The sequence below is a fragment of the Gossypium hirsutum genome, chromosome A13 (genome assembly GCF_007990345.1).
Source record: "Gossypium hirsutum isolate 1008001.06 chromosome A13, Gossypium_hirsutum_v2.1, whole genome shotgun sequence".
Taxonomy (NCBI): Eukaryota; Viridiplantae; Streptophyta; class Magnoliopsida; order Malvales; family Malvaceae; genus Gossypium; species Gossypium hirsutum.
This window is the reverse complement of record NC_053436.1, coordinates 109,350,343-109,367,598: the sequence shown is the minus strand read 5'-3', so window position 1 is coordinate 109,367,598 and position 17,256 is coordinate 109,350,343. Positions and strand designations below refer to the sequence as shown.

Here is a 17,256-nt window from a genome sequence, read left to right as displayed (position 1 = left end):
AACATAATCTTTGTGGAAGAGCTTGCTCCAAGACTTATTGACAGACTTGAGAATATTGACATAAAACCCATAAACGCCTTCCTCGGCATATGGTTTTACAAAAGCAACAAATTGTAGCAAGTCATTCTACTCAATGAAGTGCTTCTTTGTACAGAGCTGTTGAAGTTGGCCTGCATGCAGCCAAGTTGCAGAGAAGCAGCCCGAGCCATGCAGTTGCAGTTGAAGTTGATGCTGCTGTTCAATTCCATTTTTTTTTGTTACCTCAATTGATGTTTTGTAACTTAGTTAAATTAGAACTAAGTTGTTAATGTACTGAATGTAATTTTGTTGACATTTGAGCTGATAAATCAGCTTTACAAAGTGTACAAGTTATGTTTTATAAGTTTCAAAGTTACTAAGTGGTAGTAGGTAATGTTTAGGTGAAAATTTGCTTACCTTTGACTAGCTTATGCCTGGTATATGTATTGGCATTATGCCATCTTTCAAGGTTAATGAAAAATCATCAGAATTATTCATTCAGTTCTCTCTTTCTTTGCATTTATTCTTGTTCTTCAAGCTCAATTCTGTTTTGTTTGTTTAGCAAGTATCGAGCCTTCTAGCTCAAGAAACTGCTAACTTCACTCATCTCTCATCCAAAATACCAACAAGCAAATATCTGTTGGTGCAGACAGTTGACAAAATTGTTTGCTCTTTCTTTGGCAGTAGTAAATTTCTTGGGAGAATCTTACCTTGCAGGAGTGGACTGAGGGATGTTTAGTCTCCTGGTTCTGTTATGAACCGAAACAGAAAGCAGAAAATAGAAAAGGGAAGAAGATAACAGAATGTTGGTCTATTCATTAATTATTTTCGTGATGCATACTATTTTGTGATGGTTTTTCTTATTAAGGTATTATATGATTTTAATAATGAACAAAGTAATTAGAATTAAAACATGGCAGCAATGAAATTGTTGAAAGCTTGCGCATGATTTGAGTATAAACATATGGTCCAAAACATTTTATTTCATTAAATACATTTGGAACTCAAGCTTTTCTCACCCTCTCTCTCCTCATATACCATAATTGGATACAGATTTATAAGCTTAATTAAATTAACTGCTGAAAGGTGGAGGCCTTGGCATGCCTTGCACGATGCCGCAAGTCAATACACCTTCCGGCAAGTTGTACTCATCCTTGAGGGATCGGTTAGGGGAAATAACACTAGCATAAAGCTGTTGCCCAAGGTAATGCCTGTCCCATATCTCCGACCTCAGGTTCCACATCCCGCAGTTGTCGAATGTCAATAGGATTGCTGACCAGGAGTTGGGGAATACCTGTATGGTGTGTCTGCTCACGGCGTCAAGAAGATTGTAGTTCATCCTCTTCTCGGGGCTCCATTTCCCAACGTCCATGCTGCGACAAATCATTATACAACTTATTACTTCCAACTCAAGCAAATCACCACATGTATTTGTTATGTTAGAAGCTATACTTACCCCACAGCAAAGAATGAGTAGCCAGACAAGTGGTAAGACTGAATGGCGCTCTCGTGATTCTCGAAGATTATTTCCACAAAGTTTCTGTGTGTCATGTTCAGCACAATAGGTGCCAAAGTTACCTTAGTGTTGTCACTTTGTGGCTCATCGGGAATGGTATCATACTTGAAAACCTTGTCGGCTACGCCGTAGTATTCTGCAAGTTTTAGTGGAGTGGTTGGTTCGACATAGGAGACTCCATTAAGAGCATATCGGAGCTTGCCATCTACTTTTTGTGCAGTGTTGGCAAGCTTGATGGTGCGGGTAATGTTAATGGAACCATATTTGTAGGAGCCCTGAGGGTTAGGCCTAGCAGCGTTAGAAGTCAAGTTCCAACGGAAGGTACGGAATTGATTGAGTGACCAAGCCCAACCAACAGGTGGTGGTGGCAACTCGGATGAGGCAGCTCCCTTACCATTCTTGTAACGGATGATGCCAGTTGCTGTAACCTCACGTCTGGTAAAACGGGTAGAGGCCACCACATAGTAATCCCTTGGTTCCTGGTTGGCAGTAACAAGCACACTGAAGCACTGTCCAACATGCACATCAAGGGAGTCATAGTCATTCTGCATTGTGTGGGAACCCTCCATCTCAACCAATTTCATGGTGTGGCCTTGGAACCTGACGTTCAGAGATGTCTTGATACCCGTATTGCAAATCCTGTACTTGTACGTTTTGCCTGCCTCCATCGTAAACAGAGGTTCATCCTTCCTATCACCTTTTGCAACTTTCCCATTAAGGTGAACACCGTCACATCTCCCAAGGTTGCGACCACTATCAAGAATCTTCTTGAGGCTGGTGTGTCCCTTGTTGAAAAAGTCTCCCACTAAGAGAGTATAGTCATCAGCCGGATCAGCGTAGGGAACAGGGATGAGTAGACGGCTATTAACACGGAGGCCACCGAAACCACCAACCGCCTTATGCATAGCCGTCACCGGATAGTAGATGTAGCTGCCAATCTGATCCTTCACCTGGAATTTATAGGTGTAATTCTTCCCAGGGGGGATAGGACAGTTGGTTCCCAGAACACCATCTTGCCAAGAGTTCTTCCTATGCTGCACGCCGTTCCTGCAACAAATCCCATTTCCACATATAATTAGCTCAACTCTTCACTAGCATAATCATATTAATGTAAAAAAGAAAATACTCTTGGTAGTCGCTTACCATGTTACAAGGAATGGCTCATCAAGGTTATTGAACACATTGACCACAATATTGTTGTTGGTGGTAGAGTTAATATTTGGTCCCGGGAATTGCCCGTTAATAAGAATACCCTTTACTGGCACTCCCAAGGGAGCAATGGTGCCATAGGTGACGTTCCATTCGAAAAAAAGGGTGGGATCTCCGCCCTGGACCATAAGCATTGATCCTGCCCAGAGAAATAGCACCGATACTAATGTTAATCGAGCCATCTCTTAACCCTTTTTTTTGCCGACCACGCCTCCAATATAATTTATTATACTGTTTATCCCCTCTAGAGGAAGAGGGAGATGATTAGCTTGAGTTGATTTTGAATTGCATGCATACCTCTCCTTTTATACCACACAATCCCCTCTTCCATTCTTCCATCTTAATCCCTTAGAATAAGCTCATCCATTCATTTATTTCCTTCCTTTTAGCACTAACCATTTTTAGTTTTACAATGTTGAATCATTCTTTTCTGTTATCACAAGGATTTGAATATTCACTATATGGATGGCTAACCTTTTCTTTAGGAAAGTAGTTGCTTCTATGAAAAATACTTTAGTGCTTTTTTTTAACCTTTTTATTTATTCTTTTATTATACATATAGATAAACTATTGTAATTTTTAAAAATAGAAATTGTATTAATGTGAAACTAACCTTCTTATATGAAAGCTTAAATTATGACAAATTATGTGACATCATCTACGAGAAATTTTATTATAGTTTTTTTTTCAAGAGTTTACGCATACATAACAAATCCATTTGTGACATCATCTACGAGAAATTTTATAATAAATTAAATATTGATCACCCAAAATGTGGAGAAATTATTTTATTAACTCTTTCCACCACATTATTCATGGTCTATTTCAAATTACTTAATGACATTTTTAAAAAAATTTCCACATCACTCATGGCAACAAATATGACCATTGTTACGGTTGAAGTGAATACTAGAGGTGGATCAGACATGAGCAACAATGACACAAATATGAAGAAATCTATTATGGAGACCTTGCAGGATGTCGAGCATTTTGCATATAACATTCTGATTTTCATTAGGGTCAAAAAATTTGATTTTGAGGCTAAATTCTCGAAGCCGAACTAGTCCAAAAATATTAAATCGAGACATTTACAAGATGAACATGAAATTAGAAATTAGAATTATTAAGTGATTAAATTAGATAAATTATTAAGTACAAGGACTAGATTGAAAGAATAGTAATTATTGATCAAAGACTAAATTGTAAGGTGAATAAAATAAAGAGAATTGATTTAAGAATTAAACAAATTTGCCAGTGGTAATTATGCCAAGAACCTAAGTACTGTTTAGACTTGTTCATGGGTCGGGCCACTCAGCCAAGCTCGAAGACCCGTCTGAAATGTGAGAGGGTTTGAGCAAAAATATAGGCTCGAAAAATGGGCTTGGATAAAAAAATAAGGCCTGTTTAAAAAATGGGTTGGGCCTCAGGTAAGGCATTTTTGGCCTGACCCTACCCGAATTCACTAAAGGACAAAAAATATATATTTTTTTAATTATTATTTCTTAATGTTTTCTCCCTATTTTGCTACCATTTTACTATTATGTTGCTACTATTTTGTTGTTATTGTTTGGATATTGTATAAAACTTATCTTATTGTTAATTTTGCCTATTATTTTAAAGATATTTGTTAATTTTGTTATTATTTTAGAGGCATTTGCTTATTAAGTTGCATCTATCTTAGTGTTATTTAAGTATACATATTTTTAAAATTTATTTTCAATTTGTTGGGAAATATTTATTTTCATGTTTTTAGTATTTTTGATGTATTATATATTTTTTAAATTATATAAAAAATAATATAAAAATTACTATGGACAGGCTGGGTCAGGCCCGGGTTTTAACATTTTTATTCAAGTAGGGCTTAGGCAAATTTTTAGGCCCATTTTTTGGGCCGGGCCGGGCCCGAACCTATCAAATGAGTCTAAATTTTTAATTGAGCCCGACCTAAACCCACCCCGGCCCGGCCCATGTACACCTCTAGTGCTGTTAAACCAAGATTTATTCTTAGTTAGTGGCTTGGTTGATCCTTGCCATTCATTTCTATTGACCATTGTTTAAGCTCAATTGTAGCCATTAGATTAATGAGGAATTAGATTAATTATATATATATATATGTTGAATTGGTGAGAGAAGCAAAAGAAAGAAAGAAATTCTTTAGGTTACTCTTCCATTGTCGTCCATCAAATTACTAAGGAAGGTGAACTTTTCACTTGAATTTGTTAAAATCTTAGTTTATATATGATAGTTGATGAACATAGCCTAAGCATTAGAGAACTTAGAGAATGAAAGCTTGAATCCATGAATATCTAGTGTTAAGCTTGAACTTTGGTGGAAAACATGCTAGAAATGAAGTGGGATGTGTAGAAACAAGACTTGATTAAACATAGATAATATAGTCATTGATGAGTTCTTGGGAGCTTGAATGAGATTGTTGAGAACTTTGAACAAAAATGGTGTTTTATAGATAGTTTGAGGCCTTAGAGTATAGTTATAAAGTCGAATTGATTCGAGCGGGAAAATTTTGAGATATACGAAAATCGGACATTAGGGTATAAAAAGACTAAGTTGAAAAATTACATATGTTTAATTGAATAGTTTGATGTATTTGAATAGGCCACTAGCTCGTACTAATAATTGAATTATTTGAACAAAGTTAAGAAACAAGACCAGGACGTCAAGAATCCAAGGATGAAAAATGAATTTGGTTTGTAATCTTGTGTTATTAACTCATTAAGCAGCTAAGTTTAATGAATTAATATTAATGAATGTTGTCATAAAAGGCATGTTAGCTTAATTTGACTTTGATGGCAATGGTTGTGATGATATTCATATGTGTATATATTTGTGATGTGGATTATGATCATGAAAATATTACGAAAGGGGTTAAAGATATGTAAATTTATGTTTAATGATGTTAAGAATGAGAACTATTTTAGCATTTCGGTGTAATGAGTATTAGGACACATCACCAACTCTAATTCTTTGTTGGGTTATTAGGTAATTTAATATACTAATCTGCGTATTCACCGTTGAATCTAAAATCTATTAATAGTGTCGAAACCACCCTTTTTATTTAAATATTTTAAAATTTTTTAAAAAAAATTGAGGAAATCGACTATTTGGGAAATAGAAATATGGAGTCGTCACCGATCCTTTTATTTTGGTGTGATCGGGTCACCTAAGAATTTGGTTATTTTAATAAAACATTTTCGGTTTACTAAAATACCGATTATGGTCTACGAAAGTGTGAGAAAATGGGCTCGGGAGTCGGTTACGTATGAGGAAGGGTTAGCACCCTCACTACGCCCAAAATTGGTACCAAATCGATTAAATACTGTCCTTGTGTCTAAATTAAAAGTTTTTGAAATGTGGTTCCTTTTATAACGTTTGAGTAATCCGAGTTAGTTGTCAAAATTTCTTGTTTCGATGTCCGAAAGTATGTAATTTGAGAATTACCGAAGGATGCTCAATTATTTAGTCCAACAAAAAATCGAAACCCAGCACAGTAGGGTACGATTCCTCGAATTTCCAAATATTGACCATTGCCTTACTTTATAAAATATGTGTGAAAATTCCGAGGAGATATTCGATTATTTTGGGCAAATGAAAAAGCGCAACCCAACACGATAGGGCTCGATTCTCAAATCGCCAAACATCGAACATCGCCTTCATTTTGAAAGATTTTAGAAAATGTGAGGGAAATTCCGAAGGGATTTTCAATTGTTTCGGACCAATGAAAAAGCGCAACCCAGCACGATAGGGCACGGTTCTCAAATCGCCAAACATTGAATATCATCGTCGTTTTTAAGTATTTATATTTTTTATTTTTTATTTTTTAAAAACATGAGTGATAATACAAAAGAATATTCGATCGTTTGAACAAACGAGAAATCACAGCCCAGCACGATAGGGCATGATTCTCGAATTGTCAAACGCCGAATATAGCTTTCGTTTTAAATAATTTTTAGAAGACATGAATGAAATTTTGAAGGGATGCTCGATTACTTTGGACAAACGCAAAATTGCAACCCAACACGTTAGGGCACGATTCCGCGAATTGCTAAGTATCGAATCTCGTCTTCGTTTTGAAGAATTTTAAAAGACGCGAGTGAAATTTCGAAGTGATATTCGATTATTTTGAGCAAACGCGAAATTGTAACCCAACACGTTAGGGCACGATTCCGCGAATTGCCAAACATCGAATCTCGTCTTCGTTTTTAAGAACTTTTGAATGAATGATTATAAAGCTAGCTTAAGACCTATTAATTCGATTTGAAATAGAACGAAATTAATCATAAAATTTAGATTTTATAAAACCACATTTCGAAAATCAAATAAAATCGGTGGATGGGGTAAACGTGCATATGAGATACAATCGATTAAAAATAAAAAAGGTATAGCTAATCCTAAAAAACGCAACCTGATTACAATAGCGCATGGAGGATAATAATACAATGACAAAGATGATAATATAACAACCATTCAAGCGAAACAAAACATACGATAGTATGCCACAATAATAAACAAAATATGATATAGATTAACCGATACAAGATATGAAAAATAATATAGCAATTAGCAACCAATGCACTATAAAATGATTTTTAAATAATAACGAATAAATGGGCCCATACATAAGTCGACATATTTGCATGAAAGCTATAGATAGCTATATGATTTTTTTGGAACAAATATTATAGAATAAAAATTTGAATCAAATTACATGTAACATGTTTTAAACATGAATTTATTTAAAAGTTAACAAAATATATGATAGGACAAAAAAATATGACAACCAAAATAGATTTATATAAAAAAATGTACATATAAACTTATAAAAGAATGAGATTAAAATTAGTACATATATATAATTTTAAATTGGTTTTTAAAAAAAGCATACCTATCCTCATATCAAAATATTTAAATAATAGGCTATATAAAACACAAAAGCAATATAATATAAAGAAATAAAAACATGGATAACGATAATAATTTTATAATTAAAAGCTCTTAACATTATTTCATATATATATAGAAAATGTTTGGTAAATTACAAAGCGAAAGGTGTTTTAAAATAAAATCTATTAAAATAAAAAAGGGTATTAATGCGTATATGTATATACAAATTTCAAAGAGAACACATGTAAATTCCTAAAGAACGATAATGTGTAGATTTAATGAAATATATATATATGCCGAATATATGTACTAATATAGGCAAATGGAAAGATAATTTTATGGAACACATGTGTGTATAAACAAAATGTATTATCGTGACAAAGTATATGCTAAAATACATAATTAGAATAAAACATTGGATGTATGAAGCATTAGGATTTTTTGTAAAACATATATATGCCTAATAACACTAAAGAAATAAACATTCAAGATATACGAAGTATGATAATAATCTTACAAAAAAAACAAATTTATAACACTAAAAAGATTGTCATGGCTGCTTGAAAATATACTAGTAAGTAAATAAAAGAAATTATAAAGTTATAAAATAAAAGACCTAATTAAAATTAAACTAAAACACACAAGGTAAAATTGAAACTAAACAAAAACAGTGGAGGGACCAATAGTCCATGCGCGGAAACAGCTAGGGACTAAAACTGACAATATACCAGATCCTAAAAGGCTGTATTCAAGCGCGGGTCCATTTGCAAACGTGTATAAATTACATAGCTAAATTAATAAAAATAAAAAAATAAATAAGAGCCAAACGAAACATGGTGCAACAGGGAGGGACCGATGCTGTAAATAAACCCTCTTCGCGAAAACGCGCGGGTCGTCGGGGCAGCTAAACGGATCAGATCGAGGCTCCATCCGACGACGTCGTTTTTGAGCCATTGTAATGGGCTTGAAACGGCATCGCTTTTAACCCTTTAAAAGGGCTGAAGACTGAGTTATTCAGCCGAACCCTAGCCCCTTCCCCTCTCTCGTTGCTCAATCGACCTCCAAATGCTCCTTTTAGCACTAATTCGTCACTACGAGCGACGGTCTGCGCATCCGAGCCCTAAAAGAGGGGTTTTCGCCTTTGAAACCCTCATTCAGACTTCGATTTCGACGAAGTAAAAGGGGGGACGACAGCTAGCTTCGCAAGGTAAGCTCCTCTTTCACCGTTCCTTTGTTCATCTCTTTATTTTCAAAACGATAATGGTGAATGACCCCTAAACCAAAAACGCAATGATATATGGAAAACTAAGAGGATTCGAGGAAGAAAAGAAATCACCTCTGCTTTTTTTTGTAAGTATTCGTATTGCTTGTGTTCGTAAAAAAAATCTCTCTTTATAGTATCTGTTTGTATATTTTTGTTGCGTAAATGCGCCCCTTTTTTCATTACAATGAACATTTTCTGGCTTTATATCCGAAACGAAAGAAAAACAAATAAAAGAAAAATAATATTTTCTCTTTTGTCTCTGTTTGTTGCTGTGTTTGTCTTGTTCGCAGGTACGGAGCAGAGGACATGCGCTGGCAAATTGGTGCGGGGCGTACGGGGTGGTGCTGGCGTATGTACGGGAGCGTGCGTGGCGCCAGGAGGAGTGTACGGTGCCTGGAGGCTGCTGAGGTTGCTGCGACTCGAGGACCCCTTTTGTCCTAGGGTTTGCCAAAGCTGAGCATCGATTTAAGGCTGTTTGGGTCTGTTCCAGTTAGTGGGCCCTTATATTTGGGCTATGGGGCTACTGGTTTTTTGTAATTGGACTAAAGTATTTTAGGGACTGTTATAATTTTGTTTAATTTATGTTTTTTTTTTGGTTTATTTGGGCAGCAAATTTGGGCCATTACAAATAGAAACTAAAATATAAATGTTATGCGGCTAAGATACAGAAGTGGTATATGCTTGAAATCGATTAATAGGGACTAAATTATAAGTATTATGTGACTTATGCTTAAGTTATAGGAGACTTTGTGATTCGAGAAATAAGATGACATGTTTAAATGGTATAAATTTAAGGTAATTTCTTAATCATCCACAATTTGTCCATCTTCGTGCGAAGAGTGCCTTAAATCCGACTAGTTTTATGTTGATTATTGGTTATGCTAGTCTCCAAGCTGAGTCATCTAGGGAGTGCTTGAATTTCAAATATTCCATGTAATTATTGGGAGATAAAAATAATAATAATAATCTTATTTTCAATAGGTTTATATGTCAAAAAGCCTATTTTTATATTAAATTCGCAACTAATTAAGTTCTTGGCATTAATTAAAATAATTAACGGTGTTCGAGATTGATCACATTGACGGTTAAAATAAACTGACAAGCTAATTAGTTGATGAGACATTGTAGCTTATGGTTTAATCTAATAATTTTTCTAAAAAAATTATAAAAAAAATTAAATTAAGCCATTGATTTACCATTTCGACTGATCCGTCCAGTTCAATTAAATAAAACATTAAGAAATAAAATATATATATATTAAAAGGATAAAGAATCGGTTCAACCATCCAGTTCCAATATCAATCGGTCTAATGGCTTTCTCTGGATCGATATCTTGCCAATTTTGATCTAGCCGGTCCAACCGACTAATCCGACCCAAATCAAGTTTTATTATTTTTTTATCATTTTTTATAAGTTTATATCAAATTTAATACTTCTAATATTTTTTATAATTTTTATTATTTTTATAGAGTTTTAAATTTAATGTTTTTATAAAATTTTAAATATTTTAAATATGTTTTATTAATTTTATAATTTTTTAAGTTTATACCAATTTTCTTATTTTTTTAATATTTAATAGTATTTATATTTTTTATAATATTTTTCTAATTTTTAAATATTTTTATAGGAAAAATAATAGATTACTATAGAAGTTATTACTATCTCTATCTGATCAATTTATTTTATGTGGCTTAATTGATTATTTTAATTAATGATAGGGACTTAATTAGGTACAAATTGCATACAATGACTTAATTAATTTTTTTTTCATTTTTTAAAGAGCCTTTTTGACAAATAAATATTTACAATTTGACATATCTAGTAGTAGTACATATCTAATAGACAAATTTGAAATTTACAAAAATAAATGAATAAAAAAAAACACAAAGTTGAACCGCCATAGCAGAATGATTTATTTATATTGATGAATATATCAACAAAATATATATAGATTATTTATTTTAAATTTCTTTGTTAATATAACTTAATTATTTATTTCAACTTTGAAAATATCAAAATAATTAGTAGTATAAACCATTTTTTTAAATCATTCATCTTTAAATATTGTACAATTTTGAAAATATCAGTTTTTTATATTGAAAATAACTTAAATGCGTGTATATTCGAGGGCAACACACGAAAATTAGTAATAATAAAGTGATCCAAAAGCTTTTATTTCATTAAATATTATACAGAACTCAGCTTTTCTCACCCTCTCTCTCCCCATATTCTATAATTGGATACAGATTTATAAGCTTAATTAAATTAACTGCTGAAAGGTGGAGGCCTTGGCATGCCTTGCACGATGCCGCAAGTCAATACACCTTCCGGTAAGTTGTACTCATCCTTGAGGGATCGGTTAGGGGAAATAACACTAGCATAAAGCTGTTGCCCAAGGTAATGCCTGTCCCATGTCTCCGACCTCAGGTTCCACATCCCGCAGTTGTCGAATGTCAATAGGATTGCTGACCAGGAGTTGGGGAATACCTGTATGGTGTGTCTGCTCACGGCGTCAAGAAGATTGTAGTTCATCCTCTTCTCGGGGCTCCATTTCCCAACGTCCATGCTGCGACAAATCATTATACAACTTATTACTTCAACTCAAGCAAATCACCACATGTATTGGCTATGTTAGAAGCTATACTTACCCCACAGCAAAGAATGAGTAGCCAGACAAGTGGTAGGACTGAATGGCGGTCTCGTGATTCTCGAAGATGATTTCCACAAAGTTTCTATGTGTCATGTTGAGGACAATAGGTGCCAAAGTTACCTTAGTGTTGTCACTTGGAGGCTCATCGGGAATGGTATCATACTTGAAAACCTTGTCGGCTACGCCATAGTATTCTGCAAGTTTTAGTGGAGTGGTTGGTTCGACATAGGAGACTCCATTAAGAGCATATCGGAGCTTGCCATCTACTCTTTGTGCAGTGTTGGCAAGCTTGATGGTGCGGGTAATGTTAATAGAACCATATTTGTAGGAGCCCTGAGGATTAGGCCTAGCAGCGTTAGAAGTCAAGTTCCAACGGAAGGTACGGAATTGATTGAGTGACCAAGCCCAACCAACAGGTGGTGGTGGCAACTCGGATGAGGCAGCTCCCTTGCCATTTTTGTAACGGATGATGCCAGTTGCTGTAACCTCACGTTTGGTAAAACGGGTAGAGGCCACCACATAGTAATCCCTTGGTTCCTGGTTGGCAGTAACAAGCACACTGAAGCACTGTCCAACGTGCACATCAAGGGAGTCATAGTCATTCTGCATTGTGTGGGAACCCTCCATCTCAACCAATTTCATGGTGTGGCCTTGGAACCTGACGTTCAGAGATGTCTTGATACCCGTATTGCAAATCCTGTACTTGTACGTTTTGCCTGCCTCCATCGTAAACAGAGGTTCATCCTTCCCATCACCTTTCGCAACTTTCCCATTAAGGTGGACACCGTCACATCTCCCAAGGTTGCGACCGCTATCAAGAATCTTCTTGAGGCTGGTGTGTCCCTTGTTGAAAAAGTCTCCCACTAAGAGAGTATAGTCATCAGCCGGATCAGCGTAGGGAACAGGGATGAGTAGACGGCTGTTAACACGGAGGCCACCGAAACCACCAACCGCCTTATGCATAGCCGTCACGGGATAGTAGATGTAGCTGCCAATCTGATCCTTCACCTGGAATTTATATGTGTAATTCTTCCCACGGGGGATAGGACAGTTGGTTCCCAGAACACCATCTTGCCAAGAGTTCTTCCTATGCTGAATGCCGTTCCTGCAACAAATCCCATTTCCACATATAATTAGCTCAACTCTTCACTAGCATAATCATATTAATGTAAAAAAGAAAATACTCTTGATAGTCGCTTACCATGTTACAAGGAATGGCTCATCAAGGTTATTGAATACATTGATCACAATATTGTTGTTGGTGGTAGAGTTAATATTTGGTCCCGGGAATTGCCCGTTAATAAGAATACCCTTTACTGGCACTCCCAAAGGAGCAATGGTGCCATAGGTGACGTTCCATTCAAAAAAAAGGGTGGGATCTCCGCCCTGGACCATAAGCATTGATCCTGCCCAGAGAAATAGCATCGATATTAATGTTAATCGAGCCATCTCTTTACCCTTTCTTCCGCCGACCATGTCTCCAATGTAATTTATTATACTGTTTATCCCCTCTAGAGGAAGAGGGAGATGATTAGCTTGAGTTGATTTTGAATTGCATGCATACCTCTCCTTTTATACCACACAATCCCCTCTTCCATACTTCCATCTTAATCCCTTAGAATAAGCTCATCCATTCATTTATTTCCTTGCTTTTAGCACTAATCCATTTTTGGTTTTACAATGTCGAATCATTCTTTTCTGTTATCACAAGGATTTGAATATTCACTATATGGATGGCTAACCTTTTCTTTAGGGAAACTAATTATTTTTTTTAAAATTTAAATGTAGAAAGTATAGTATATTTTTTAATAGAAAGAGACCTTAACCTCTTTTATTCTATAATCATGATAACTAGACATTTGATGTTAACTAAGTTAATAGGTTTTATATATAATTAAGTATTGAATATATATAAAAAAAAGAAAATTAATTATTAGTTAAGAGATTATGTCATATGACATATTACCACATTTAGAAAAAAGTCATATTGAAAATATACATTTACATAAATAAAGAACCAAAAATGATTAAATTAGAATAGCTAAATTCATTAAAAACACATAGTACAAAGTAGACCTAATCCAACCAAGTTCAATCTAGACCATTCTAAAATAATTATGCTGATTTTCTCTACTCAACCCCGAATTGAATTGAAATACGAGTTTAATTTTCTTCTCAAACCAAATCCAAATAAGATTAAGAGAATAAAATAGTATTAGTACAAGATTGAATATCTCCTAAAATCAGTTTGGAATTTAAGTTAATAAACTAAAATTTAATATAATTTTCTAAATATGAAAATAGAAGAAAATCTTAATTATCATATTGTTGGCAATGAAAAAATTTACACATATATTCATGAGTTGGGTCGAGTTTAAGTATAATATTAATACATTTTATGTTTGTTCAAACTTGATCCAATTTTAAAATATAGATATAAAATTTTACCCAAATCAGCTCGTATTTATTTATATTTAATATTTAATATTTAATATTTAATAAATGTATGTATTTTTTTCATTTATTTAAGTTTTATATATAGACATCTTAAATTTTGTTAATGTTTACATTATAATATTATATATTACAATAATTTTAATTTTATTTTATAAATTACAGAATATATTAAAAATTAACTAAACCAGGTTTGAACAATCAAAACTCAACTTAAGCTTTATCCATATTTTAAATAGACCTAATTTTTTTTATCAAACTTATTTTACGAACTTAATATTTCTACTCAAACTTTTTTAAATTTCAAAAAAATATCTTTATACTTTATCGAATAAATCAACTCGGGAATAAATCTATGCTACTTCTTATCCAAACAGACAAACAAAAAAACACATCATCTTCCTAATGTTGGGTGCTCATTATTGTACAACCCTAAATGTCATGCTATCCTGGCTGGTCCTGCCTCATCCCCCTTATATCTTTTTATTTTGATTTGATTTTGTGAATATATATATAATTTAAGTTGTTCCAAGAAAAAAATCCTACCTAATATTCAGTTGAAATAAAAGAAGTAGCTTTAATCTTGTATAAATTCATTTTCCAGTATAATTTTTTTAGCTCAAACCATACTTTCAAGTTTAAAAGGATAGCTCAATTCTTAAATTGATGAAATAGAAAGATTTTATATGAAAAGGTGAACTACATTCACTAAATTATTAGTAAGTTTTCATTTAAGTTATTGGATTGTTAAATCGACCTTCTTTGTTAGCGTCACTTGCACAAATTGAGAGTTATTCTTCCATTTCTCTTCTGCAGTTTATTTTTTTTCATGAAATAACTTTGAACGTCATGAATCTACTAGTCAAAATCCAAACAATTTTTTCTCTGATCTCTAACATTGAACGTCAAATCGACTTAGATCTAAGGTATAATCTTTTATCGCCGATGGATACTGACTGCTTGGAGCTCAGTAGTCGGACTTTAAAAAAAACTTTATCGCCCAATGACTTAAATAAAAACTTCTGAATAATTTAATGACAATTTTGTAATTTTTTTAAAGTTAAATGAATAAAACGTAAACTTAATAATGATTTAATAGTCCTCGGTGTAGTTTACCCTATATGAAATATAAGGAATTTTTTCTTTTTCAATAAATAAATATATAACTCTACTATAAAAAATACTCTTGAAAAATACTCTTGATTTAGTAAGATCTATTAATCGAATCCCACCTAAGTAGAGAATTTAACAAAATCACATTCATAAGTTCTATGGTATTATAAAAAGTGATTTTTTTTATATTTTTATAAATCAATAAAAAACTAAACTAAAAAAACTAATTGAACCAGTTTGTCTATTTTTTAATATTTAATATTTTTATTTTTAATAATTTATTCAATTGAACTGAATAAATTAGTCGGACCAAAAATTGGCGGTACGATCGATTCAACCCCTAATTTGGTTCTAAAAACCTTACACTAGGGATATAAATGAGACATTGGTGCTCGCAAGCTACTCAAGCTCGACTCAAAAAATCAAACTCGATTTGGTTATTATCGAGCCACTCAAGCTCAAGCTTTCGATCATGTCGAATTCAAGCTTAATATTTAAATCGAACTACTCAAGAGCTTTCTCAAGCTTTTCATGTTTTTATATTATTAAATTACATTATTTTTCTTAATATATGTTATTAATTCTAAAATTAATTATCGAGTTGAATTCAAGTTAAAACTTAAATATAAAAATTAACAAAAAACTTAATTAAACTGTAGCACCCCAAACCCGGCCCAGACGTTAAGGCCGAATCCGACGTGCCACTTTGAAGTCAAAAACCCGTGTTCCCTTTTTAGTGTTTTAAAAAGCCGACTTTTGTTAAACTAACCAAGTGAATAGAAGCTGGGCACCAGGTAGGTATCCATAACAGAGGAGGTGAGCCATGAAGGCTGCTTAAGTACCAAGCTCTCCGATTGGATCCAATCCTAGACATGCCCACATCCATTGCCACACTTGGTAATAACAAGTTGAAATTTCTTTGAGTGGTTATCTTTGGTAAATCGAATATTCGTGACGTCGTGTTATTTTAAAAAAAAAATAAGTATCGTTTTGAAATCACGCCCTAAGTCTAGCCCATTTGAATTAGTATCCATCAATTTAAAGTTGTTTTTAATAATATAATCCCAGAAAAATCAAAGAAGAAAATAAAGTTAAAATGGCCTTATTACAATCCAAAAATTAAATAGTAATTAAAAATAACTTAAGAAAACCAATCTCTTTTTCAAACCCAAAAGTATTCACCATGGCCACTCTGAATCCCCTCCGGCTCCAAGTCACCCACATCAAGGCTCACCTGCAAGGTTAAAGAAGGGGTGAGTTTGGGGAAACTCAGTGTGTAAGGAAAACCCATTCAAAGCCCAAGTCAGCTCAAGCCCATTGGGCCTAAGCCCATTCAGGTAACAGTGGTACTGGGCCTTAGCCCCTTATTCAGATAACAGTATGGTCCATAGGCCCATTTCAAAATACATGCAACATCAGTAAACATATGCAAGCCCATTTGGGGAGACTACTCAACCCACCAACCACTACACTCCACCCGTACCAGCCATACACTCCATGTGGGGAATAGCTCAACCCACCCAGCCCAACACTCCACAATTGCAGCCTTGCTGCTCAGTTAACAGTAAATTGAGGCAAAGCCTCCAGTACGTGGACAAGCCACTTTCAGTACTTCCTCCGTCAATATCCCAGTCCCATGCATCAGATAATAACAACATGGCATGAAGTAAATAACAACAGTCAAACATGCATTTAGGTCAATTTAACCCTAGGGGTATTTCGGTAATTTATCTCTTAGGGGTAAAACTGTAAATTTTCCACTTTTAAAGGTATTTCAGTAATTTATCTATTTTAGGGTTTTTCATGCATATTCCTACCTTTCACGTACTAACAGAATCACTACCGAGGGTTCTTACTGAATTGGGCCCGTTAGCCTATCATTCCAATTTTGGCCCATTAAGCCCCAAAATATCGAGGGCACAGAAATCATGCACTTTGCAGTCTAAACATTGCAGCATACCAAAAACATTAATCGATTTACCTCACGAGCATTCGCACACTCGCAAATCTACAAAATACCGGTTTTTGGCATTTCAGCTTTTCGACTTTTGCCGATCTAGACTAAGAAAGAGGGTATTAGTTACACACCTGTTTGTGACGATATGCTGACGAGATCCACACACGAACCGCCTA

The 17,256-nt window shown here is 34.1% G+C and overlaps 2 protein-coding genes and 1 long non-coding RNA gene across 3 annotated transcripts; 1 reads left to right on the top strand and 2 right to left on the bottom strand.

Annotated features, from left to right (window-relative positions):
* Positions 1 to 967: 967 nt before the first annotated feature.
* On the bottom strand, positions 968 to 3,116 carry LOC121212627 (L-ascorbate oxidase homolog). The gene is made up of 3 exons (XM_041085794.1): positions 2,678 to 3,116; positions 1,475 to 2,581; positions 968 to 1,391 (listed from the first exon to the last, which is right to left on the bottom strand). Exons 1-3 carry the CDS (start codon positions 2,923 to 2,925, stop codon positions 1,091 to 1,093), a joined length of 1,656 nt encoding a protein of 551 aa, XP_040941728.1. The 5' UTR covers positions 2,926 to 3,116; the 3' UTR covers positions 968 to 1,090.
* Positions 3,117 to 8,165: 5,049 nt separating this feature from the next.
* LOC121212626 (uncharacterized) lies at positions 8,166 to 9,506 on the top strand. Its single transcript, XR_005907907.1, has 2 exons — positions 8,166 to 8,849; positions 9,197 to 9,506. It is a non-coding gene; the product is annotated as an uncharacterized lncRNA (long non-coding RNA).
* A 1,543-nt stretch (positions 9,507 to 11,049) lies between these two features.
* On the bottom strand, positions 11,050 to 13,130 carry LOC121212625 (L-ascorbate oxidase homolog). Its single transcript, XM_041085793.1, has 3 exons — positions 12,758 to 13,130; positions 11,555 to 12,661; positions 11,050 to 11,472 (listed from the first exon to the last, which is right to left on the bottom strand). Exons 1-3 carry the CDS (start codon positions 13,030 to 13,032, stop codon positions 11,172 to 11,174), a joined length of 1,683 nt encoding a protein of 560 aa, XP_040941727.1. The 5' UTR covers positions 13,033 to 13,130; the 3' UTR covers positions 11,050 to 11,171.
* Positions 13,131 to 17,256: the final 4,126 nt, after the last annotated feature.